The following is a 25,883-nucleotide window of genomic DNA, read 5'->3' on the forward strand; positions in this document are numbered from 1 at the left end:
GATGAAAACTTAAGAGATAATTGTGCGTGTGCATAAGCTGTACTCTATAAATAAATATGCAATAATAAATCTTTCTTTCCTTTTTCTTAAAAAATGCATTCCTTTAATTTTTTATACGTTTTATTTTCATGAGGAATCTATTCAATAGATTCGCGGGAGTATAGGCATAATAGTTCGCGAGATCATAGCTCTAATATTTCGCTATAAGTATATAGTGTGTGTATCGAGTGCTGACAGATTTACTACAAAAGGGAATGATCGTTCACGAATGGACCGGAGAGGAATATAAAGTATAGAGGCGGCGAATTTCGCGAATTGGAAGCAAACTATCTATCGTCGTTACGGACGGCCGACCGTCGCCAATGACAGCCGCACGCCCGTTTCTTCACTTGCCACCTCAATGTTTCCCTCAAGTCGTTTAACGCACCGTGTTTATTCGCCCGCTACGAGTTATGCATGTTTAAGGCACCCTTCGAGCAACGACGAAGGTTGAAGGAGTAATTTTGGCGACGCCCAACCTTCACAATGTCGCCATTGCGAGTCATAAAAGTAAGGTAGCTACAGGCGCCGTACGCATGACTGACTAGATGAGTACGCTCTTCTCCCGAGACGAGAGACAGAGTGGGACTCTTTTCTCGTTTATACTTTTTATTCGTAATTAATCCTGCTGAAGCCGTTTTTTCTTTAACTTTCTCATTGCACCTTCTTATATCCTTCCTCTTTCCTTCCGAGGAACCTTTTTCCCCGACGGCCTCCGAAATACCTCGGAGACGTCGGTTTTCGTATTATTTTTTTTTTTTTTTACATATATATGCAACATAATAATTTATCTAACAGCTAATAATACTAGTATAGTAATTAATGGCTAATCTCAAAACAGTATACATCGGCTTATCGTAGAGGCTCTAAAGAAATCATCTGCGGCATTTCAGACCTAAAGACGAAGGGTAAACTCCTGCAATAGAAGGACGCTAGAACGTAGTTCGACCAGCGAAGTAGTTCGTTAAATAATCACAGATTATCCTTCGTAACAGCGCACGTCTGATGGAATGATTAAGTAATAGACGATTGTCTAGCGATAATAGATCCTGCCTACGTTATCCGTCAGCGAGAAGGGCCACGACATTCCTATAAATAATATGAGGATACAATTCCGTAAACCGAGAAGACACTCGTCTGCAAAAAATCGCTACTAGCGATATAGCCCTGGAGATGATAATCTCCGAAAAACAAATCGATGTACAATTTACAAATGTACAAAATGTACAAAAAACATGTCGATAAGAATCGCGAAGAGTGTGAAGTAAAAGATTGTATCGCATAACGTAAGAATTTAAGCAATTGGTGATACGATATCGATATCGATATCGATGGTATATCGCGAGCAAGCACCGCCGGATAAAGATTCGTGTCCCTTCCGAAATGTCACACCTAGATAATACCGTTAAAAAAATATATATATTCCGCGGCTTATAGAATACTCTTTGGAAGCACGTGTGTGGCAAAAGAAAAAAAAAAGTTGACGGCCCCCTCACGTATTCGGAGTGTCTTACAGTAATATTCGTAAGAAGAACAGTGCCTGCACTTGCTTCTATTTGGTCCCTTTACCCATTACGATCTCTCTTCTCATCGATCCGTCCGGTTACCGAAACCGAACGAACGAGGAAGAAGCAAGAAATTATTACTTAGGTCGATTTCGTTTTCTCTTCACAGCTGAAAGTTTCCATCTATCCTTTTACACATATATCGATCTATCTAACGTATCTTTTTCGCGAATTTTATCCTAGTTGACTTAGATCACGTGGATATCTGAAACAGAAAGCAAAAGAAAACATTGTTTGACGCATACGTTCTTGAAGAAATGAAAAAGAAAAGAAAAAGCCATCAGTAAATAAAGAAAAACCGAGCTTCTTCCGTTCTTTTGCGACGCGGAATATTTTTTCTTCCGCCACATTTCTTTCGACACTCACCTCACCCTATAAATCCTGCTGCTAACGATATGATGAGCGCTAGAAGTCCGGTCAGCATTTGACCGGCTGTCGAGATGACCTGCGGTGGTGCCGCGTTCTCGACCACGATGTCGGGCGCGAAGTAATCCTCCGCCGTCAACTTGTCACCGTATTTATCCATCAAATCCATAACGAGTCCGTTCGACCAGCCGAAGCCAAGCTGTACTTCGTACTCACCTCCGCTACCGTGTCCGCCCGAGACGGTCGCGTCATACTACAATCAGAATTCAGAGTTTTCCCCCGCCTTAAAAATTTCCGCCTGAGAGAAAATTGCATGAATGATTAAAAAAAAAAAGAAATAAAAAATAAAGTAGTACAATTCTTATTATTAGAGAAATATGAATTGATTTGTATTTCGAAAATTGCGTAGAAGATTTATATTATTTTCTCAATTACAAGAATATATTAATATTTTTATTTTATTTATATCTTTACTTTCTTGTTGTACAAACATATTTATGTTCTCACTTTTTATTAATTTTTTTAAGATTATATTTAAAAATGGTCACCTTTTTTATTAAAATTACCTTTTCGTACATGCTGTGCGTTTCGTTGAAAGCTTTGTAGTTGCTGCGCACCCATCTCTGACTTATCTCGTAGGCCAGCCTCTGCGCCCACGGATCGCCCGTGTTGTTCAACGACATGATAAAGAAATATTGCAGAGGCGGCCAGGCATTGGGATAGTCCCATTGCTCGCCCGAGTGCTCCAGTGTCGTCGGTATGCCGCCCTGGTTCACCATGATTTGATTCTTCTCGAGGTACTTGAGCACCTTCGACACGTAATCCCCTCTCTTCGAGGCGTCGTAGCAATTTGTCCAGAGGGGTAGAATATTGGTCGGGTAGAAATAGTCCCTCTTGATGTCGTTTAGAATATCGTAATCCAACCAGGCGCCGACCTCCTCGTGCCACAACACCACTCTGACCGCCTCCTTCCACTTCTCGGCTATGTCGTTGTAATACGCGACCTTTGTCTCGTTGCCCATCTGACGATTGTACTTCGCCAGCAGCACGGCGTTTCGGTATATCATGGCGTTCAAGTCGACCGGGATTATCGATCTGGTCTTGAGATTCGTCAGATTACCTGCAATTCGTCTCACCGTCAGCCGAATTACTTTTCCGCTTGCTTTCACTCTCGCTCAATTTTGGAATAAAAAATATTTCTCTTCCAAATGTTCTTTCTTTATTTCGATTTTGAAATAGAAAAATGAAAAAAATAAATAAAAAATCGCGTCCTTAATCTAGAACGGCGTTGAGCAAGGTCGGGCAGCTTAAGCGTTACAAAACGGCACGATCTAACGCACCCGCTTGCGGCATCGTATTTTGCAAAATGCATTTTAGAGTACCGATGCCTCGAGCAAGGCTTTCACTTAGGAAACGAGACGGAGGGCCTTGAGGCGCGCGCAGATCTCATTGAAGATACGGTGTTTAATGTGGAATACGTAGCACAATAATTGCGAGTATGCTGCGCGTGGGTGTCTGCCTGTAATATATCATTATGACGCTGGTTCGATCTATGAAAAAAAGTATGATGAGCGAACAACGTAACGTTTTAGCTCGCTTCGGTATCGTTCAATATTAATCCTGGACGATGATTCTAGATAAAAAGACTGCGTTTAGAAAATATTCAAATGTTAATACGGGAACATCCTACCAGTTCTTTCTACGCAAACACCTATTCTATTTTTCATTTAAAGATGGAAGATGGCTTTTAAATGCCTATAATTAGCTGCGTCACTTTCTGTCGCCTCGATAACAATACGTTTTATGCAGGCATCAAAGTAACTATGCTCATCAGTATAACTGCGCCCGACGTCACTCACCCAGAAAGACTTCTGTCTTCATCGCGCGGGAAGCAATTAAAGAATGATAATTACCCTGGTTGGTACCCTCGTGTATGAACCATCGGCTAGAAAAATCCCATCCGGACTCGGCCGCCGTTTTTAATTCCGCATAATAATCGTCCTTCTCTTCGGCAGTTCGAAAACTTTGGCTTGTCAGATAGTCCTCCCTGATCATCAAGTCGCGAGGTTAAAATGCGCAAGAACGCGTCGAGATTAACCGAGCTTGAGAATCATTCGATTGTAAAATTTCTTCGAGTGTTTCAAAAAATTACAATTTTTTTTCAAGCATCAAAAAAATAAGAATTTTTCATAACATTGAAAAATAAAAATAACAAATAAACGAAGAACTAATACGTCTGAATTTTGCAGAAAAGAATGTCATCTTTTTCGCTCGACAGTCGTGAACTTTTCTCAAGATTCGCTTCGTCATTGCTGCCATTGTCGGCTGGCGGAAGTCGCGTTACTTACTTATAGGATTCCGGTCGTGGGCCCGAGGATTCCTCGTAATATCTGGCGAGTGTGTAATTGGTCCCGTCTTTCTCGATATTTATAGTTCTATTGGTCATCCAGAAGTTGAACTCTTTCTCCAAGAGCCAGAGATTCTCCTTCAGCCACGCGTCGTCGCGGGTGGTCTTTAGATATTCCTCCACCATCGGTATCAGCAGCGGCGGATGCGAGCGCATCTTGTAGTAGACCCTGCCGCCGTTCGGTATGAAGCCGATCTTGTCAACGATCAACACGAAATTGTTCAGCATACCTCTGACAGTGGCGTGCATCTCCGACAGCAGCAGGCCCTTGATGATCCAGTACGAGTCCCAATAGTAGAACTCGCGGAATCTACCGCCGGGCACGATCACCGGATTCGGCACGTAGATGATCGAGTAGAGCTCCTCGTTGATTCTCACGTCGTCCTTCATCTTGCGGCCCAGCAGCTTCCAGATGTGATTGAGATCGGAGCCGAACTTCCGCAGCTCGTCGTCCTCGATCTTCTGCAGGAATTTAGGGCTCGCCGTCCAGTCGGCCGGGTCCCAGTCCTCGAATTCGTAGCCGGCCGCCTCGAATGTGTTGTTCACGAACTTCTCGACTTGGTGCTTGGTCGGCGCGTGGTTCACGCTCTTCATGAAATCCCGGAACGACGCCAGCGTCTCGTTCGGCGGCCGCTTCATCTTCATGTCGACGAAGTACTTGGAGTCCTTGTATATGCCGGCCATCTGTATCGTGTGCAGCAGCTCGCCGTGGCAGTATACCTCACTGGAAAGGCACGGTATATGGCTACTTGGCTCGGAGACGAGACGAGATCCTCTCGTCTGCGCGCGACTGGTCGCAACGATGGATTTTCTCGTTGGCCGAACCGGTCGCGGGAGGGTGATGAATTAATGAAAATTGGATGATATCTCTATTCTGAGAAATGAACTTTGCACCGTAAAAAGAAAGTTTTAGACAAAGACAAAAAAAATCTTGATAAATGAGATCGACAACTGAAGAGTTTTAGCGAACAGAATTATAGAAATTTTTATTATCGATTGTTTTTTAAAAACAACTAGATGGTTCTAAAGATCTTCTTTACTACAGTGCAAGATCAATCCTGTTGAAGGGACTTATGTTAGACTTCGAAATTGTGCCGCGGCTTTGTGAAGTTTACGAGACACGCTTTTCAATTGTTTGCGGTTTTTGCGGTTGGATCAACATTTGGATCAATGTCGTGACCTCCAACTGAGTTGGAGATATCTCAGGACGCGTAAATTTCAGTAAGGATAAAAGAGCTACATTCTTTAGCCGCGAGAATAATATAAATTGTAGCTTCTATTTGTAAAACATGAGTATCGATGATTAGCCGATGATCGTAAACAATGATGATACGTCGATAAAACCGCAACTCACGTGAAGAATTACACGCCTGCTTAACGGTAGCAAAATACCAATCGCGCAATTACAACGTTTATTTTTTCCCATGAACTGTAAGCTGCTGTAAGTATTCTGATTCACTTCCGGGTACACCTTCAGCCAGACTAAAGGATTAGATCAGAGCTCATAAAAAGAACGCATTCGAACAAATCATTCGGACAAATGCGTGTTCGTGTAATAACAGTCGTTAAGTCCCATAAAAGAATATTCTTTCCACCGCAATTAAAAATATGAAACGTAAAAAGTCCGCATAAAAATATCTCCAACAATATTTCCCTATTTTAGTATTATCGTATTTTTTTACATGTATTTTCCTACGTAATTCTATACGATAAAAATATTTATTACTGCTCTCTTTAAATGCGAACAACAGAATAATGCACGCACATTTTGGCATACGAGTGCATTTTTGCTTCGGTTTCTAAAGATTATTTTTCATCAATTTCACACGCGTCAAACCGTGATATCGCGTTATTCGCGTGTAAATCGTTGCACGTGTCCGGTCTCCGTACGTGCGAAATCGTGCGACTTCTGGACGGCCTTGGTACAGAAATTTCTGCGTATCTCGCGACACACCGAGAGATGTGCTCGCACGTGTTCGCGCGCTTTCCACGCGACTAGTGAAATCGATCGTATCCAAAACAATTGTTCGTGGAAGGGGCGCGCGCCAGAGTCGATACGAAAATTCGCGTTCGCGTGATGGAATGCGCGAGGCAGCCTCGCGAAATGTGCCGTCTCATTATCATTACTAATACGCACGCTAACCGCCTTGTTCGCGAGACGAATAATAATAATTTTATTATTTGCTGGAAATCGACTCTCCTCGTTACACGTAAGCGAGATTACGCGAATTCTCGGCAACAGAGAATGCAAAGCGGACTCTCCGACATCGAACTGCTGATTGTTAGTTTGCAATTACGTGCTGATATGCTTTTTTTTTTAATGTACATATAATTATCCGCGTGAGATAATTGCGAATCCACGAAACTGTATTTCGATTAAAATACATTATAATCAAAAATAAAAAGATAACTGCGTTATTTTTAGCGATTATAAATAATATTTGAATTTCACTAAGTTATTTTTACTAAAATGAATTATCTTAAAAAATCAAATATTTATTATACAAAGCATATTTTTTTGTTAAAGATTATCTATGTTTAAAAATAATGGCGTGTTTTTATAGCAACGTTTGCAATGGTATTCTGTTATTGTATAGAAATGAGATTGTACCGCTGGTTTCGACAAAAATACGCGAAATAAATTTTTGTAAGGATAATAACCTTCGATTATGCTCGCCATTGCTGATTATAAATCATATTATATTTTCAACGTCGTACGAAATCTATGATAATTTTGTTTGAACATATGCGTTACTTCATTAATTTTTTTACCATCGGCAAACGTATTTTGCGAATTTCTTGCCAAAAAATACATATTTTTCTAGTACAATACATCTTTAATTATTTACTATAAATTATCACTGTTTGATTGCGTCTGCATGATAACCGTCTTCAAATATGCAAATGCTGATTAACTCCGACTTCTGTTTGCTATTTTTACAAACAATTCACTAATTTACACGAATCGGTATTTTTTTATGTATTTTTGAAAGTAGTGGAAAATAACTGTGTTTTTGATTTATAGAAAAATTATGATAAACAGGTTTGGAGAGAGAAAGAGCCGGGTCAAGTACGTATAATAGATTGCTGCGATAATATTGTTTTAATTACGCGTCGATTTAATTAATCGGCTAAACGTGATTTCAGATATCGCAACACGCAATGGGAGAATCATACCTTCATTTCTTCTCAGCAAGCTGCCTTTCGCGATAAAATTTGCATTTAACGTCGCACGCGTATCAGCAATCAAATGTAATTGATCAATAAATTAATAAATGAATGCCTTGTCAAATTAGATCTTGTTCGATATCATTAGACTCGATGTGCATGTTGAAACGAAATGTCGCTGCAATCTTAGCTAAGGAGCCTGATCGCGTTACTTTATGATGAAGACGTCATTCGGAAGATCTCCGGAAGGTTCAATTTATCCCACTCTAAACGCGTGCCTTCGCGTCTCTTCGCTGCGTCGTAACATCATTTTATTTCAAATATAATACTTCAATTGCGACGCAAACAAGTGGATAGTTTGACTAAAAATACACCGTCTTGAAAAAAATACAGAAGATTTCAGCATTTAATTGTTTTCGCGCTCATCAAATGTGCACCCATTACCGGATACACTCGGCGCAGACGTTATCTTGCAGACGTGATTCAAATCTCGCGAAGATCAGCCTGCGTCGCGACACGCTTATACTCGACAAACATGTTTTCGTCATGTGATGTGTAAGGTGAGAAACCTTGCTTTCTTAGAAAATATTACCGAATTTCATACTTGTGAATTTTCAGATCTATCATCATACACAAATTGCGATATTGTGGTTTAGACGTTTCACAAACAGCTTCATGGCCGAGGAATAAATCATATGTATATCTTCACGATTCTTCTCTAAATCGCATAAAATTGCGCGAATATTGTCCGAATTGAATGGCGCAACACCAAACTTCGCACAAGCAATTTATTACAGGATTTTTATTTACGATCGACCGAACTTTAAAAAAAAAAAAAGAGATATTCTAGACAAAATTTTAATTGAGATAAAATATACAACGTTTATTTGCAAATATATATAAAAACATTCAACCTTTTTAAAAATTCTGATATGCGATAAACTTTCGCTCTTATTAAAATTTTGTCCAGAATATTTCTCTCTAATATTATGCCAATCATAAATAAAATATTACATAAACAATAAATTTTGACACTAAAATTTTACTAATATTTTAAACGCAAACATCGGAAGATAGTAAATTTTCTTTCGACGAATCTTTGAAATGTAAAACGTTATAGAAAACGCGATATGATATCATTCGGTTATCTCGATTATTGCACGGTATTTAACAAGCCGATTTGTTTATTGTCGCTTAATTTGAAAATCATGAAGCATCTGAGAAATAAAGTTTCACAATACACTAATTCTTTTATGATATCTACACTGAGTTTAGATAAGAATACGACCACCATATTTTCCGACTCTTTATTTAACAAATGGAAAAGAATAAGCTATGGCAAATTTTTAATCTCAGAAATTTACACTCCAGATTTTTCTCGGATAAAAATATAAATTTTTTGGCGCGTAAAAAGTATCAAATTTTAAATAGAGCCGCCAAGGCGCGTCATCGGTCACGCGTGTAAAAAGTTTCCGCCACGAGTCGACGCACACGAAGCCATCATTAGCATGTGCACAAATGCATGGACAGACGTGTAAAGGTCACGTTCATTGTACTTGCGGAACACGCTAATTTAAAGCCCAACTTGCCACACGCCTAGTTTCAGCACAAAGTTCATTGCTAAGGTCATTTCCCTAAATCGCCCACGCTCGGCGCGTGTGCTCGCAAATGTAATACGTGCGTAATCTCGTCCATTTTAAGCGATACAAATTTCTTAGTGCGTCAAAGACATCATTATAATGTACAATTATACCGCAATTTACGAGGAAAAACGTACTTTGTAAATTGTGTAAAAAAAAAAACTTGTAAGACACAATATTTTGATAGATATTTATGCACTTAAATGCAATAAAAACCATTTTATTTTAATCATAAAATATTATTTTTTCTAAAATAAAGCAATGACGAACGTACGCGGAAAAAATGGCACACCGATTAGCGATCTATTTTCACTAGTGGACTATTTTTTTTATCTACGTTTCCGCAACACGTGATACGTCTACGTCAAAGTAAAGTAAGAATCACCCGCCTGATAAATTTAGACCAAGTCCTACATAACGAAAACATAATGTTTGCTAAAGACAATTCAACACGTAGACTGTAAAATGTTATTCATGCTTGGAGAAACGACGTATCGTTGATAAATTGGCAGCATTGTGCGCAGCGGTGCATTTTAAACAGAAAGAAAGATGTAATAAAAATGAACGATGAGAACATTCCATAAAAGTTTGAATGCAAATTTGTATAAATTATGAGATACGACAAAGTAGAGGTACAATTGCATACAAATTGTTCACCAGTCCTTCGAGAAAATTTACAGATGATTGTTACGTATGTGACGCGACTATTTTCGCTATAGTGAACAACGTGCCTCATCGTTGTCGACGAATCACTTGAAGTCTCGTGACATTTCCTCGAGACATATGATACTTAAGACTGGTCAGCTGTCGCGATTTATATTTGTCTATCGTCGTGTTTTCTGACAAATAATCAGCGATGGATAAATAATCGCACGCTTCAAACACATTAAGCTTCAGCTTAATAAAAAAATATATTTATGAAAAGAATTTAAAAAAGATTAATCGCGTAAAGATCTTTTATGTAATAATTCGCGTAAAAAAAATGACTTTTTATTAAATCTTGTTTAAGGAATTAAGGTTGATACTGTAGCTTTTTTGGCAAGATCTAACTTTGGGGCTTTCCACGCGACTAACTTTTGGCAAGTACAAGAATTTTCGTTATAGACTTTCATCTGTTTTTATCGAGATAATTTTAAATCAGGTGCAACAAACCGCTTCAAAAATAAAATGCGAAAGCAGCTGTCACAGCCAATAAATAATTCTTTCACCTGTATATTTAATTTTATGTTATTTTAATTAAAAACTATGCCCACAATAAAGCATAAATAATTAGCCGAAAATTTTAGAAAAGTTATGCCTTCTTCAGCCTTGTTATTTTGTTACACAACTACTCGTAATTTCGTGCGATACGAAATGCGATATATGATGTAGCGTCTTAAGTAATTAGTCCTGCGTCACTTTGTAATCCATTTCCACAAACAATGGTTAGCGAGACGCGTATTACGATAACTGGGATACGAAATTTTATGCAATTAGGCGCGTTTAATGTAATCGGTCAGTGGCGTAAACCTTGATTTCGAATATTTAACGTTGATAAGATCGCGAGGAATTCGTCTTGTTTAAATTCTCAAACGCTTTGTTCGGACTCGCTCATCTTTATCCGCTTTGAAGTTTAATTGAAAAAACACTCGTCTGCGCGGTCGAATGAATTAACGCGACGACTTCACGAAGACGATGCTAATCGCTGAAAAAAATTATTCTCCATCGGCTTGAAGCTAAATACACAGAAATGTTGGAAATTTTCAACATCGCATGACGGAAAATTACTCTTTATCGTACTTTATCGCAGTTTTGAAGACAAACGGCAGAAAGGTGAATACTTAACGACAGCTTCGCAGGCTATCTGCTAAAAATAAGCAATTTCACAATCCGTCACGGACGACGGGTGTGCGAGGAAAAAGTCCGCACAAAAAAAAGAAGAAAAAAAAAGAAAGAAAATGAGGGTACGATTTTTTTCGAAGCGGGTTCTCGGGGGAGGGCAAATTGCGAGTGGAGGCTGGATTTCGTTTGGCTGGTTCTCTGAGACACTTACCTTGAGCACGGGTCCGGTTTCGTCGTGCCCGGTTTATCCACGAAAGCGGAGCTCTGAAGAACCACGAGGAACGTGAGGAGCGCAGCGTTCAGCAGAAGACGATACATCAAAACGGAGCATGTCGAGACCATGGCCATTTTTTTTGCTCTTAATTACCGCTTTCGGCGCCTCTCTCTCTCTCTCGTTTCTGTTTTCTTTTGATATTATTATGCGTGCGTGAGCGCGTGTACGGTCAATTGAACTTTTTTTCTTTTTGTTTTTTTTTAACTGCTTCAATCGAATGTCGCGATCCGATTTACGTTACACAAGCGCGGGCGGGGAGGCACGCGCGCATCACTTTTTCTCTTGAGGTTTTACGGGAAAAACGGCGCGCGAAATGAATGAAGAAAAAGCAAACCCGACACGCGCGCGATGAAAAGTCAGATTTTAAACAGCGTCTCTCCGACTTTCCGCTCTCTATCGAACCGAAAAGCTGTCTCTTCAACGTTACTTTATGAGCGTGCTTTTTTTTTAAAACGTTTTTTCTCGTTTTTCCTTCTCTTTCACTCTTGCAATTCTGCTTCCTTCGTTTCACGGTTCTCGCCCGTTCTTATTTTGTCTGTTTTTCGACTTTTTTTTTTTACTTAGGCCCGGCTCGATTCAGTCTCCCGTGCTTCGCTTTATTTGAGCGAGGGATACGAGGGTGATGGCGCGCGGGGATGATCCTTATGCGAGGTGATCCTTACTTTTTCGTGATCAATTTCGGATGCGGTCCCACGGACTTTCGCAGCCGGCGCGGCGGTCTCAGCTCCAACAGCGAGGCCGCATCTCCCCTGCAACACGAAAACGTAAAAGGAAACGTTAGAATAGTATCTCGAGAAGAAGAGAGAATTTAACACTTTCACTGCTGATTATTATAGCTAATTGCACCTTTATCTCTATTTTAACAGCCTGGAGCAGTTAAAGGCTGCAAGCGAATGAATGTCGCTCGAAGCGCTTATCGGCTCCATAAATTATTTCCGCCAAAAAATCGAAAATGCCAGTAGACTTTTGGCAGTGAAAGTTTGAATGGAATCTACAAAACAGCAATTTTGTACCTACTTTTCTCAATCAAGCGTAAGAGGTAAAATGTGAAAATGTTTAACGCTTGCTAGATATGCCAGACGAATTTGAATATCTTTTTAAAGGACGGTTATCACAAAAAATGGAAATGTACTGTGCACAGCGAAGACTGCTCTTTCACAAGTAACTGTTCGATTCTTCTTGCACTTCTGCTTCAAAGAAACGTAATGACGTCTGCAACGTAATGTGATATAATATCCGTGCCGGTAAATCGATCACTTTACTCTCATTAGCTAATTACGCTCAGCATGTTTGAATACAGCGTGCCGCGTCCGCGATTTGTGAGTTACATTAAAATAATTGGGTATGCTGCCGGCACTGCACCGATCGTGGGAGCGATAAATATACCATGACGAACGATCCTGCGTGTCTAATGCGGTATATCATTCGCGAAGGATAATGCCGCGATGATTTCCTGAGAGAGACAATGTGATAATTGTGCAAAAAAATGCGATTTCGTTAACGAATAAAACAGGAGGAAATTAATGTTTTTTTGTCATCTGCCATTCTGACGTCAAATCACAATGAAACTTCCCGTCTCTTTTCGCGAGTAGCGCGAGTAACCTCGACAAACGACCGTGAATAATTTCAAACATTTAAAAAAGTGACATGTGGACGCGCAACAATGCCGCAACAATATCAGTAAAAAATATTTAAAAATTGCGAATTAATATATCATGTGTCGTAATTAATTAACATCGCGCCAGATACCTGCACGTGCATAAACATATTCTTTAAGACTCGTAAGTTTCATAGAGTTCGATGCAATAAATTTTTCGCCATCTCAGCGAATCACCTGAGAAAATAATTGCACAACAATGATCTATCTAACATACTTTTTAAAAACTGAAAATAATTAGTAGTTAATTTGAGAAAATTAAATTATTTAATTCTTACATTGTTATTTACTACATTTAATTTTCTCAGAATGTTAAAGAAGCCGCCATATTATTGTCACACTTAGCCTTGAAACCTATTGCAATTTGCGTAAACATCGTAAAATAAACACTTATGATAAGATCTTCGATAATCTACGCTGAACTAAGATTGCGACAAGTGCGAAATTCCGACCGCGAGATTTAAGACGCGCTTTATTTCTTAATCGCTCGCTGTGCCCGTATGAGTGTGCTTGTTATTTTGTCAATACCGGTCACCAAATTGATAAATCACCCGTGCCTATTTCCGTCCCTAAGTGACGCCGGCTATATTTAGCCACGAAATAACCACGAGTGCGATACGCATCACCTGATTCCTCCCCCATACACATCACAGACTACATTGAGAAGGCAGAAAAAGTCGGAATTCTTTAATAACCAGGAATTATCGGATGACTAATTCCCTCACATTGTTGCAATTCAGCGCGATCGCTGTAATTTTTCAATCAAATAATCAATTTAAAAATTGTTCAGAAAAGAAAAAAAAATACGAGATTAAACTATTATCTTTTGAAGGGTTTTATTTCTTATATGGATGGCTACAAAAACATAAACATGCAAATATCTTTTCACGATATGTGCATGCTTAGTGATGTGCGTTCTGGAAGGTTAATGATACGCTATAAAAAAAAAAAAAAAAGCCAGTTGTGTTTTCGTATGCAAGTGCAAAACGACACGGCGCTCGTGATCGGTTATTAACTCGACCGCCGCGATTTAATCGAACAGGATGAATGACCGATTTGTCACAACGAACGTTTTGTCACAGCGGCTTCCCGATGACGACAACGTGCTCTGTCGTAATCACTGAAGAATCAAATAAAATGTCCACAAAAGTAAAATGTATTTTAAGGCTCACAAATGTGACGGAAAGCGACAGCGAAGCAAATATTTACAATTAATGTTGTAATGAAATATCTCTCTCCTCGACGTTTCTCGATGTGTTCAACTACTTACGGGATACACACAAGGGAATCTTCGCGTATATCTTTCCGGTAAAAAAAAGTTGCACGTAGGCACCGCTACGCCGGAGGATCGCGTGCACTGTGATATCGCTCCGTTGCTGATCGAGCGCCAACTCGTTGCGCGTAAATCCCTCAAAAGCGCGATGTATCGGCGACGGGATCTGGCTCGGTCCAATTGCAATCCGCTGGACGATGAAAACCGCAGGTATGCCCGACGGAATCGAGGACGGGTGTGCGCAGAAAACAGAACCGGGGATGAAGGAGGAGGCAGAAGCAGAGGAAGAGAGCGAAGGAGGAAGGGGGACAAAGGAGTACAACGATGGTGCACTAGCCTCTCTCGCCGAGAAGATCCGACGACGACGATGACGACGACGGCGACGACGACGACGACGACGACTCCTCTCCGTTCCAGCAATGCACGGTGCAGCGTGCGTTGTGCGACTGATTCGCGCGTCCCACGCGGGCGGCCTTTTAAACGGCCTTACGTCACGTCGTGGCCGAGCCGAGCCCCCGGTTGCTTGGCTGCTTATTGGACGGGCACGGTGTGGCGACCGAACCGATTTGTCGACGCGCGACACACACCCCGCGCCGCGATTCCAACGCGTCATCGGCGCGCGATGTGTGGCGCGGCGCGGCGCGGCAGGGAGATCCGGATCTCGAAGAAGCCGCCGCTGCTGATGCTGCGTCTGATCCCGAGCTGTGTGCATCTCGCAGAACGAAAACGGATCCGTTGCGTGCAGATGGTCGGGCGACAATGACCGGGGAGGGGAGAAAGGGGGGGTTTGAACGTGTCACGCGCGCGCAAAATTTTTCAGAGATCGCATTTTCAGCGATGAAGATTGAAATCTAGCACCCGCCGAGATAGAACGAGTCACGAGCTACACATGTTTCCGGTGACAGAATTAGATTAGAAAAATAAAAACATGCGCGAGGCTTGGACGAAGCATGTGGACGAATATTTTGCTAATCCAATATTAAACCAATATTGATATTAATTATAAATAGTGTTTTTAATGCAGAAATTTGAAGAGAGAGATAAGAAAAAACAACCGGCCACACCTTTTGCGATCAAATCTCTGCAACATAATCACAGGTTCAGATAATTCCTAATATATCAAGTGAACATTTTATCTCAAGAATACTATGAAACTTGCCTTTACAGACAGGAGAATGTTGAAATAGATATAAAAAACGAAATCCACAAGCGCAAAAAGTTCATCGAGTTCTGACGTCTCTGCTAAATTGGTAATTTCTCTATGGAGGACGGTAATGCCAATGACGTCGATTGCTGGCGTAAACAGTGAAAGTATCACGTATGAAACCGTTCAGAGCTTCACTTCTGCATAATTTGCGGAAGCAAGTGTCGAGTTTAAAGGTAACCGAAATAATTAAGAAATCGTTCCACTTTGCGGAGTTATTGCGAGTTTTCTTTTTCAAGAATTTGCAATTCTCTCGACGAAACAAAGTGTATTGCTAAATATTTCCAAGGTATGATCGTAAAACGGTCGTTCGTTTCGCGCAAGTAAAAAGTAGGGCGTATGCTACGGTTCATTGATAGTAAGCGAAAACATGCCTCAAGGTTACGTCAACTAGATACTGAAAGAAGATTAATCGCGCTGATAGAATACATAGCATAAAATCAGTAGATTGAATATTGCAACGCGAATTCTTTCTCGAAATAATTTGTCAATTTTTATTACAGCCGCTGCGCTGAATATTAGACACCAGGAATTCTCCCGTCTCGCTACATATATTTCTTTATATTTTTTTACATAATAATCGTATCGAGCAGAAATCATGGCAATCGCTTAAGTATTATTACGCAAGCAATGTTATATAATTCTTTTTACAATACTTTGAATCATACCATATAAGCTTTCAACTCACGTTTCTGCGGATGAATAGTTGCATTATTCTAAATGGCGGTGCATGCATATGTGCATATGCTCAACATTTGTTTAATTATTCGCCGTCCAACGGAAATTATCCGAAACATAAAGGCTAAGAAGATAAAGTGTATGAATAATACTGCTCTGCGGAATTTAAAGTGCGCTGTTGTATAAAATAAAAAAAATTGTGCATAATGTATTCTCACTGATTAGATTATATTCATATAAGTGGAATATAGACTGCTTTTTCTGATTACGTGCATCTGATTTTGATAAAGAATTATCCCGCCGTTCATCGTGAAATAATATCCCAGAATAATCTTATCGTTTCTATCTCGTGACGTACGTAGTCTCCTCGAGAGATTGGCACATCACAATCACGTTTCTGTTACCGTGTGTCTTCGCGGGTGCGCGATGTCGCAACAATTTTGGACCAAGAAACGCACCGATTTGCGTAATTCTGCTCTTTCCTTTTCGCCCCTCGAGACGATTAAAATATCCAACCTGTTAAACCGAAGACAATTTTGTCTTCAACTTTCATTGCAGTCAATTACAATTGAGCTATAGATTTTTGCGCGCCGCAAAAACCCGATTCCGGCGGCTGCGGCATGTAACGCGACTTCTTGTTGCGTCATACATGCGAACCCGCGGACTAACGTGATATTAAGTGCACAAGCACAGTCATTTACCCTTATCACAAACGTCCAATTAATTAATCATGCGTAATCAAAACTTTTTCTCATAAATAATACCGTTGATGTGACTAAATTATAATTTTTTACACTTGCAACTTATATTATGTCGCGTGGATCAAGAAAACACTTCAAATACGCAATTAAAAAGTATTTAATTATTTTGTCACGTTACTAAACACGATTTCAAGGCGAGACATCAATAACATTAGCAATTAACATATCTTTCATGCATGTGTTTTTCTAATCGTAAAAAGGCAAGTTATATTATCTACAGACTTTTTCTTTGTCGTACAGCCATCCTTTGTGATCTTTGCACGCGTATTTAGACATAATAAACCGTTGTCGCGTGTCTCTCCGTAATAAATTCGCGTTCATTGAAAAATGTTACTTATTACAAGGTTAATACGTTGGTCAGCGATCGGAATCTGCTTTTCGCGGAAAAGCCAGCTTACTGGCACGCGACGCCATTAACCGATTAACCTCGGTTTAGCTATCCTTTCGGCGAAGTCCGCGAGAGATTAATTGCCGTGGGTATTTAAACTTTCTTTTAACGCTTTCCCTCGACGCTTTGTGAAATTAGTTTTGCGCCGAGCGCAATCAGATGCCGCAATATTTCCGCACGGAGTGTCCGACTTTAATCGATTCAAGCAAATGTAAAAGTTAAATCAATTCTCGGTAGAAATTGTGATTTTCCTGTTACGACCTAAAAATAATTTTATGAAAGCTATTGTAAACTCAACTGCTGAAGGTTCAACTCGCGTAGATAGATGACATGCACATCAACATATTATAATGGAAAATTATCGCTCAGCATCAGATGTCAATTAGAAGCAGTTAATATATGTAATTAGTAGATATCAATAATATGATCTATATTTATAAAATTAGTAAAATAAATTTTTGTAAGTTAATGATAATCTAATAATGAGAATCTGTAAAAGATGGAAATTTTAACGCAGTGAAATAAATATATAGTACTCGTGCGGATATACGAGTGTCGAAATTGCTGTTTTGCACAAGATGTCGATAACGTTGCTCTTATCGCCAAGTACTAATTACCAGTGAGTAATAAAATATGTCGAGAGTCTCGAGTTTATGAAGTGCTTACATTTATTGAGTGCTTACGAAGATTGATTCGCGTGAAATCAACAATTTGTGATTGATGAGACATCGAAAGAGAGATCAGTTTTGTTATAATTTCTCTGTCAAGCAGTGCATAATATTTCACTCGTGAGTGCAAGCTGCCAACTTTATGAATCATTATGTCATATGATAAAATATATTACGACACTTTAAGTGAGTGATATATTCTGAGTAATGCAAAAAGAAAAAAAAAACATTTTAAGCAACTGAATAAAATTAATAGAACATAAAAATAATATAATAGATTCAATATAATAAAAATCATTGTAATTTTATCATAAATGCTCATAATGCTACTTTCTACCCATTTTATTTAACGAAAATTCGTAGAGCAGGAGATGTAAAATTCGCGCAAGAGGCAGCCAAAGGTGGTGCGAAAGATTGCGTTACGGCGCCTTCGCACTTACAATTAACCGCGACACGCCGCGGTCGAGTGACAGCGACAATCATTCTATTGGCCACCGTTATTTTTAGCTTGAAATAGGTCGGTGTGCAGAGGGTTGGTGGCAATAAGAGGCCATGCTGAATAGTTTTCTGCCGGCGGGTGTCGTGGCCGAGCCACGAGGCTCGAATCATTGCTGCTCGAATCAATTATCTTCACGTGTCTTTTTCATCGTCTCGTCCCCTCGCGATCAGAAGTTACATGGTACATTTCTGCCAATGCTGTTCGGTCGGTATTTTATTGAAAAATAAAATTCATCATTTATTATTTTTGTGAAAAAGCACCGCGTGGAGAATGGCAGCGGCGCGTCGGTGGGACAGAATTGTAGCTTCCGAATCGTGTTAATCTGCCGCCGCAATTGCGATGTTTTTCAGTGATTTAAGATACCGAGAGACAAGCACACATCGTTGTCACATTGAGTACGCAAAATACTTCTGCCAGATTTTATCGGAAAAGTCATTAGTCTAGATATCACGACCGGCTCTTGAGAATCGTGTTAATCGAGAATTGGGGACAGATTCGTTATCCTAAAAACATTTAAGCGCATTATAGATGTGATACTGTACGACGAAGTAATTTCCATAGCAGATGAAAACATTCCAAAACTCGTCCACTACCGCGAATTGATTAAAATCGCAAAACAATCTTAGTTGACAAATGCTCTCACGCATGATGAATATATTTGAGTATGATGAGCTAGAATTGCCGATGTTTACGCCTATAACAACAGCTGTGTGCATCCCGTACTTATCTCTTTCCGGGAAACCCTCTTTCCTCTCGGATTCCCTCTCTCTTTTCCTTTCCAGATTCTTATTCGTTCGTGAATTCTTCAAATTTCTAACGAAATCGGCTGATAAAATTCCTTTAAAAACTTATCCTTTTATACACAGCGCGCGTAAGATATTACGCGTGATTAAAAAATCTAAATCTTGTATCACAAATTTTTAATCTTCAAAAAAATTTTATATTTTTGCATTGATATCAATGCAGTAATAATTAATATATAAATAGTTCTTATATTAACTGTAATTGCAATAATAATTAAATCAAACCACAAATTCCCTTTTATTCATCTCCTGCTTTCCCAAAAGATATTAATAAGTCCGACTTAGGAAAAAACCAACAAAAAAATTGTAAATGCGTGATACCATATATTGAGCTTGTGTCAACATGTACGAGAATGAATAGCATGTATCATGCTCATCAATCTACACATATATACGCACACGAGCTTACGTAAAAATCCTGTTTTTCTCTCATGTCACACATCTAAATGATGTTTTCGCGTGAAGGTACATGAAAAAAACCAACAAAACTATTCACGTTTCGACTAATTTCGTCGAGAGCGATTAATGACATCATAGCATCATGACATGAGTTATAGCAAAATAATGTGGCAGCAAAACCCAAAGAAACATATGACGTATGTTTGTTTTATGAATCAAGCTTGAAAAAATGTGATGAGACAAATATTATTCTTTGTTATCAGTTTATTAATAAATTCATATTCAAATATATTTTCCCGATCGAAGGAGAATTCATAAAAATTAGATTTAATTATATTCCTGGAATGCCACGCCTGCTTTACTCGAGAACGTTACGAGGCGAATTTAATCTGCTGTGAAGAAGGTCGAATAATTATTTGTCGTCGCTGTGACCAATTATCAATAGTAACCGGTGAAACGGCTAAACAGCATCGGCGAATTAATTGTCGCGCGCGACTTAATGACATTAGATCATTAGGTAATTCAGGAATGTGTTATTCATTCAACACCACTATGCACCTGTCTAGCTGTAGGTAGCGCAAATGCGCTCCAGAAAAACTGCACGCATTCCTTATCGAAGAGGATCGCATATTTTACGCGATGCCGCAAATTTTACACATTTTCAGACAATTGGAATAAGCGAACTGTAAATTAAACGGATTATTAATTAATATTCAACAATGTAATGACGCGAACATGTGTTGCGGCGCTTTTTGCATATAATGATAGACTGTGCATCGTACTTCCACATAAATAGGATCATTAAATACAATCTATGCATTTTTTAATCGATAAACGATATGCCTGCTGCATGTATTAATATCATAAAAATTTGTGTGTCGATTAAATATTAATTGCATAGGTTCAAACATCGTTGCAATTTCCCAACGTTTGTATTCATGCGCATTAATTAACGATACATCTAAATCACGCAGCCGCGCGGAATATATAACTATTCATCGGGTTTCGGGATTGAATGGGAAAACGCGACGGGAATCCGCCGTTGCGAACATTCGAGACAGACTCGAGAGATCTCATCGGTTGAGTTAGTCGCTTACGAGTCAGAAACACAGAAATCCATTTGTATGACACGTCGTCAAGCACGACGGGCTTGTCGTCCGGCGTGCATCGAAGAAGTATACACGCGGGAAGGAGGCGAGCAAGTGCAATTGCGATTACGCAATGCGCGACCAATTATGCGAATCGTTTTACCGAGACCGACAAAACGCGCGCGCGAAAGCAAATAAGATAAAGATCTCGCGACACTGAGACGAATATGAATCCGGTTGAGTAATTAATCCCTTACAGAAGTACTTCCTGAATCGTAGATCGTTTTCAAGTTCGATTGACAATGCGCGCGTCTCACGAGGGATCCGTCTTTTATTTAATCGATCGCGTCGATGAAAACTGGATTCGCGTTTTTCTTATTTCACAGCGAATGTCATACTCGATGTATCGCGACTTCCTATGTTATCTTATGTAATATGTGATTGTGTTTCCTTTATTGTGAGTTATAAAGTTTTATTTCTGAAACGTCAAAATCGTAATATCGTATTTCTATAATGAAAATAATAAATATGTAATGTTAAAAATGTAGAATAGATCAAAATAGCCAATTTTACATAATAAAAGAATACTATTACGGTTTGCTTTTTCTGTAAAGTTAATTATGGAAGATAAGAAAATACGACAGTAAAATGTATAACTATGTAATTTAAAAAAAGTAAATTATTTTAATAAAGGTTAATTATAAATTTATAAGATGCATTTATTAAATATGATATATATGTCAATGATAAAATTGTGTCATACAGAAAAAAATTAGATATGACTTATTGTCATGTTAAATATTAAGTATTTTTGCACGTGGTTTGCGAACACGTGACTCACATGTGGTCCAATATACAATGGAAAGGGTTTTTAAACTCATTCATAAATAGATGCAGTACTGCCATCTTCTGATGCAAACTTGTGACAAAAGAGCATGTACATCGATAACAAAGTGTTACATAATATCGTCGATAAAGTAGACGGCAGTACGTCAGTTGGTAAAAAAATGCATGAATTATTACCTATTGCATTATTGATAATATTTTTACATTACATTGCATTACATTTTACATTGCAGACAAAATAAAAAAATATATTTAAAAAAATTGTATGTTAAAAAAACTCGTATTGCATAAATCGAGTCATCAAGAAAATGAGAATAAGGCATTTAAAAAATATATATTAAGTTATATGTAATTTTTTAATTAAGAAAAACATTTAAAAAATGCTTATAAATTTTTCCATTAATCTTTCATCAATATAAAAGCTATTTATGTTAATAATTATAAATTATAAAGAGAGCATATAAAATGTTATATAAGCGTTACAAAAACACATTGATTTTCCTCGAATTCATTTTCATAAAATTGATTCAAGGAAACTAGAAATTGATTTCTAGAACATTAATTAGCTTTATACTAACTGACATTCTATTATTTAAAATTATGCACACTTTTATCAATCATTATGCATCTCCGAAAATATTTCTCATGAGAGTAATGGATGTGTGCACGTCGGCACGTATGCCCTTGCGACTCATGTGAGGTCCGAATGAGCACATCCGAAAGTAAACAGTTGGCGTACATGCGAAATCATGTGTAGGCAGTCTACTTGTTATAGCATTGACGATCGAATGAAAATGGGAACGAACACATATCCTTGTACTATTGACCATTAGTAACAGACGATAAGTAATCATGTTTTATATATAAAAAATACATTTTGAAATAGCAGTGCAAACCGCGTAAAGCGATTGTGTAAACTTTTATCTTATCTTTTACATAATTGTTTTGCATCTCTAAAGACAGGAAATATACATGTTAGACAAGAATACTTGGAATATAATCAAATGTCAAAAAAATAAAAGAAAAAAAAAGTTAATTGCAATGTTTCATGTAATAAATTATATAAATATGTAATGTAATCGCTGATATATATATTATTTCATAAACATCGCATAGTTTCCTGTGATTTTAAACAATAATTGCATAATAAATCACAATATTGGCATAAATTTATTCACGTTTCTCTAATAATTCATGGCTAATATTATAATAAAATTAATAAATGTAGCTTATTGTTTTTGAAATTTCAGAGAAGCCTTCGTTAAGCGACACTTAAAGTTTAAAACCGTGGAAAATTTTTATCGCTATCCATAACCACGATGAGCCCAATCAATGCTGACCGATTTGTAGGGGAGAGACATAATAATAAGGCGCAATAGAGAATGCGAGTCTGCAATTATTTCATTGTACAATATGACGTCAATGAGCACGTTCGCCAATCGCGTGTGAGATAGCGAGCGAACCCCACGGCAAAATCAGCGAACGAATATCTCAGTGCAAGCTCAATTAAAATTGATTTCGCGATCGTGGGCGACGGAAGAGACCGAACTTTAATTCTCAGCAATGACGATTAATTGCGATCGTCGTTTGCGACGTTACGCGATACTCTGGTCAAACTAGTTAATAACGATTTAAAGATCGAGGAATGTAGAAACTATTTTTAGCGTGCGCATATTTTCATTGTACCACATCTGCAAATTCCAATTTTGTAAAATAAAGTTGTTATTCTTACGCGATTTAAAAATAGAGAACAAAAGTTAAAACTTTCACGTTTCCAGAAAAAAACCGAAGATTAATTTCTGCTGATTGAGAGCTGCTGATAACAGCAAAGTAGTTAACAACACGTATGCGACAGAAGAAACGTGAGAAACTTATAATTCGCAGTGAATCGAATGTTCGTGGATATTCGGTTTTTTGCGTTTAATCATTCCTGCTAAGGAGCACGGATGCTGATTGAAAAAATATCCGCATTTTGTTCTGTGAAATTCTGAGTCATTAAAAAAAAACCCGAGTACTTAGAGATACCCGTTCCAGCGAGTTGTTTAACAGCTGAAATATTTATTGTTTCGCTATTCGCAGAAAAATATGACAAACAAATGTGATAAATAACAAATGTACACGTGTTAATGAAAAGTTGAGCGTTGTCATACTTGCAAAATATTAACTAATTAATTATAAGTTGACTAAACACTGACTACTTCAAATGTTCAATAAGTACAATCGCTTGCGCGCAATTATTGAAGTAAATAATTAGTGAGCAACTTTTTCTAAACTGAAATTTTTAATATATTTTATTTAGCTATATATCAATGAACATAGGAGATGATTATCGTAACTGTCATGCTATTTTTGCAGTTTTGAAGTCTCAGTACACATGTTCTCGATATTTTTCAGCGTTAGCTAATAACGAAGCTTTAATAGATACACGTGTACACATGTCATTAGACCGTTAGTAAAAGTAATCGCGAATGCCAATTCGACATGAAGTCTCCTCACGGCCCTGGCTGGTAAAACATGCAATAATTCTGCAACGATAGGAACGCTGCCAGAGCGGATATATAATATATATAATATATAGGTCGCAAAGGTAAAAGTAGAACTACTTTCCGCGCGATGATCTCCGATCGATCGTGGATCTTCAACTACGAGTTCATACTGCGCTTTCGAAATCTCTATATCATTTTACTTATCTTCACGCTTAAGGCTTCTTTCAAATTTACTGTAATCTCAAACAAATGCTTAATAAATATAATCACACTAGTTTCAAAAACAAATTAATTCTTATTAAATTTTTAACAATTGTGAAAATTACTTCTAACTAAATTTTAATTGTTTATTTATATTCTAGTGCATTTTTTTCTTGCGCAAATGTTCTTTTTTCGCCATACATGTTTTTCTCGCCAATATATAGAATATGTAGAAAGTAAGCTGGCAAAGGTTAAAATAATAATAAATTCACACAGGTGATAAACAGTTGAATGATTAAGCCTTTGCGCTTATCTGACGTTAATGCGGAACAAAGTCCACGAAACTTAGCATTGCATCATCGACGTGTAGTACAAAGTATGCGAGAAATGGTTGATGACGTGAGTATTAAAATTTGATCGTTGACATCACGATCTAAAACGACATCGGACATTTTTTTGTGAGTATTTGCGGGACGTAAACGAGTAGCGATTAAAAGCTACGAGTTCTGGTAAATGTAGTATAGGTTGAGAACACTTGGTCGAGCCCCTCGCCCGACAATCAATCAAGCCAATCAGTGACTTTCTTGTTGTGACGTTGCGGGTCATCAAGTCATTAAGCATAAGCAGGCTGATTCGTCGCGATATGTCGGCTCGCGTGTTACTCATTACAGGACGCTTTATTGGTAAATCGGTCAAAGTCATGTATATTGCTTCAATTGTTGCTGCAATCGAGCCTGCTCTACGTGATCAAAAGTGTAACTGTTAAATTAGCCGCCAACGTCAATTCCTTTCCACAACGCCGTCTTAATTCTAACAACGGATTCTTTTAGACCAAGTAAAAATTTGAAAACATCGCAAAACTTAAATATCAAAAAAATTAAAAAATTTAATATCAAATTATTAAAAATAAAAAAAATATTTTAAGATTTCTTGTGATAAATATTTTACTATTTGTTTAAATTCAAAATTTATTTAATTTACAAAAAAATATTATATTAACTCTTTACTTGATGTATCATCAAATAATTAATTAATGTAAAAAAAAACCCGATTCGATTAAATGAAAAATTTATTCAAACGAAACTGCGTATTTTTCTTAACGTGAATTCAAAATTTCCGTAAACGATTGGATAATCATCGCAATTTCAACGGAGATTCTCTTCCTGCGATAATGACGGAGGGAATATGATTGTCTCCAATGACGCAAGATAATAGTCGATTTAATGCCAGCAATGTGATTTCTGATAGTGAAATACGTCGGATACGTCAGTGCATACTAAAAGTCAGCGCACATGGCTTTTATTTCAATGGATATAAGTGCAATATAAAAATTATTCTCTTGATATTTTTAATGCATTGCTTGCTCATTGCTTCAATATACTTAATGCCCTTTAAAAAAGTATCATCATCTACTTTAGTATATTAATTTGCGCGCTTTCATAATGTAATGGAAACGCTTTTATGTCAAAGCGTGCACGATGGCATTAATTAGTTTTTTAATAGCCTTGTGAAAATTTTGTAGCGTAGTGGAGTTTGATAAATTCCGCACAATTTAAACTAAAAAAACAGTATAAATAAAGAAAAAATATATTTTATATAAATTTCTCTATGCGATGATAAATAAATTAAAATACAATTAAATGTCCTAAAAT

General features: G+C 38.0%; 1 protein-coding gene and 1 long non-coding RNA gene across 6 annotated transcripts in view; one reads left to right on the forward strand and one right to left on the reverse strand.

The window, feature by feature from the left end:
- The window catches only part of Treh (Trehalase), a 43,367-nt gene that overhangs the window by 6,785 nt on the left and 10,699 nt on the right, over window positions 1-25,883 (reverse strand). For 2 of the 5 annotated variants that reach the window (XM_067353029.1, XM_067353027.1), the window contains exons 2-6: window positions 11,218-12,029; window positions 4,319-5,101; window positions 3,884-4,017; window positions 2,537-3,090; window positions 1,976-2,223 (exon numbers count right to left, since the gene is read on the reverse strand). In XM_067353029.1, coding sequence (XP_067209130.1) covers window positions 1,976-2,223; window positions 2,537-3,090; window positions 3,884-4,017; window positions 4,319-5,101; window positions 11,218-11,354 — 1,856 coding nt within the window. In that variant the 5' untranslated portion in view covers window positions 11,355-12,029. Of the gene's footprint in view, window positions 1-102; window positions 1,810-1,970; window positions 2,224-2,536; window positions 3,091-3,883; window positions 4,018-4,318; window positions 5,102-11,217; window positions 12,030-14,207; window positions 14,662-25,883 lie in introns of those variants that run through there. The other 3 variants (XM_067353028.1, XM_067353030.1, XM_012366084.2) reach the window with 3 other exon arrangements.
- On the forward strand, window positions 14,971-16,005 carry LOC136999326 (uncharacterized). The gene is made up of 3 exons (XR_010889695.1): window positions 14,971-15,308; window positions 15,378-15,590; window positions 15,918-16,005. It is a non-coding gene; the product is annotated as an uncharacterized lncRNA (long non-coding RNA).

This window comes from Linepithema humile, chromosome 4, assembly GCF_040581485.1.
Source record: "Linepithema humile isolate Giens D197 chromosome 4, Lhum_UNIL_v1.0, whole genome shotgun sequence".
NCBI classification, from domain to species: Eukaryota; Metazoa; Arthropoda; class Insecta; order Hymenoptera; family Formicidae; genus Linepithema; species Linepithema humile.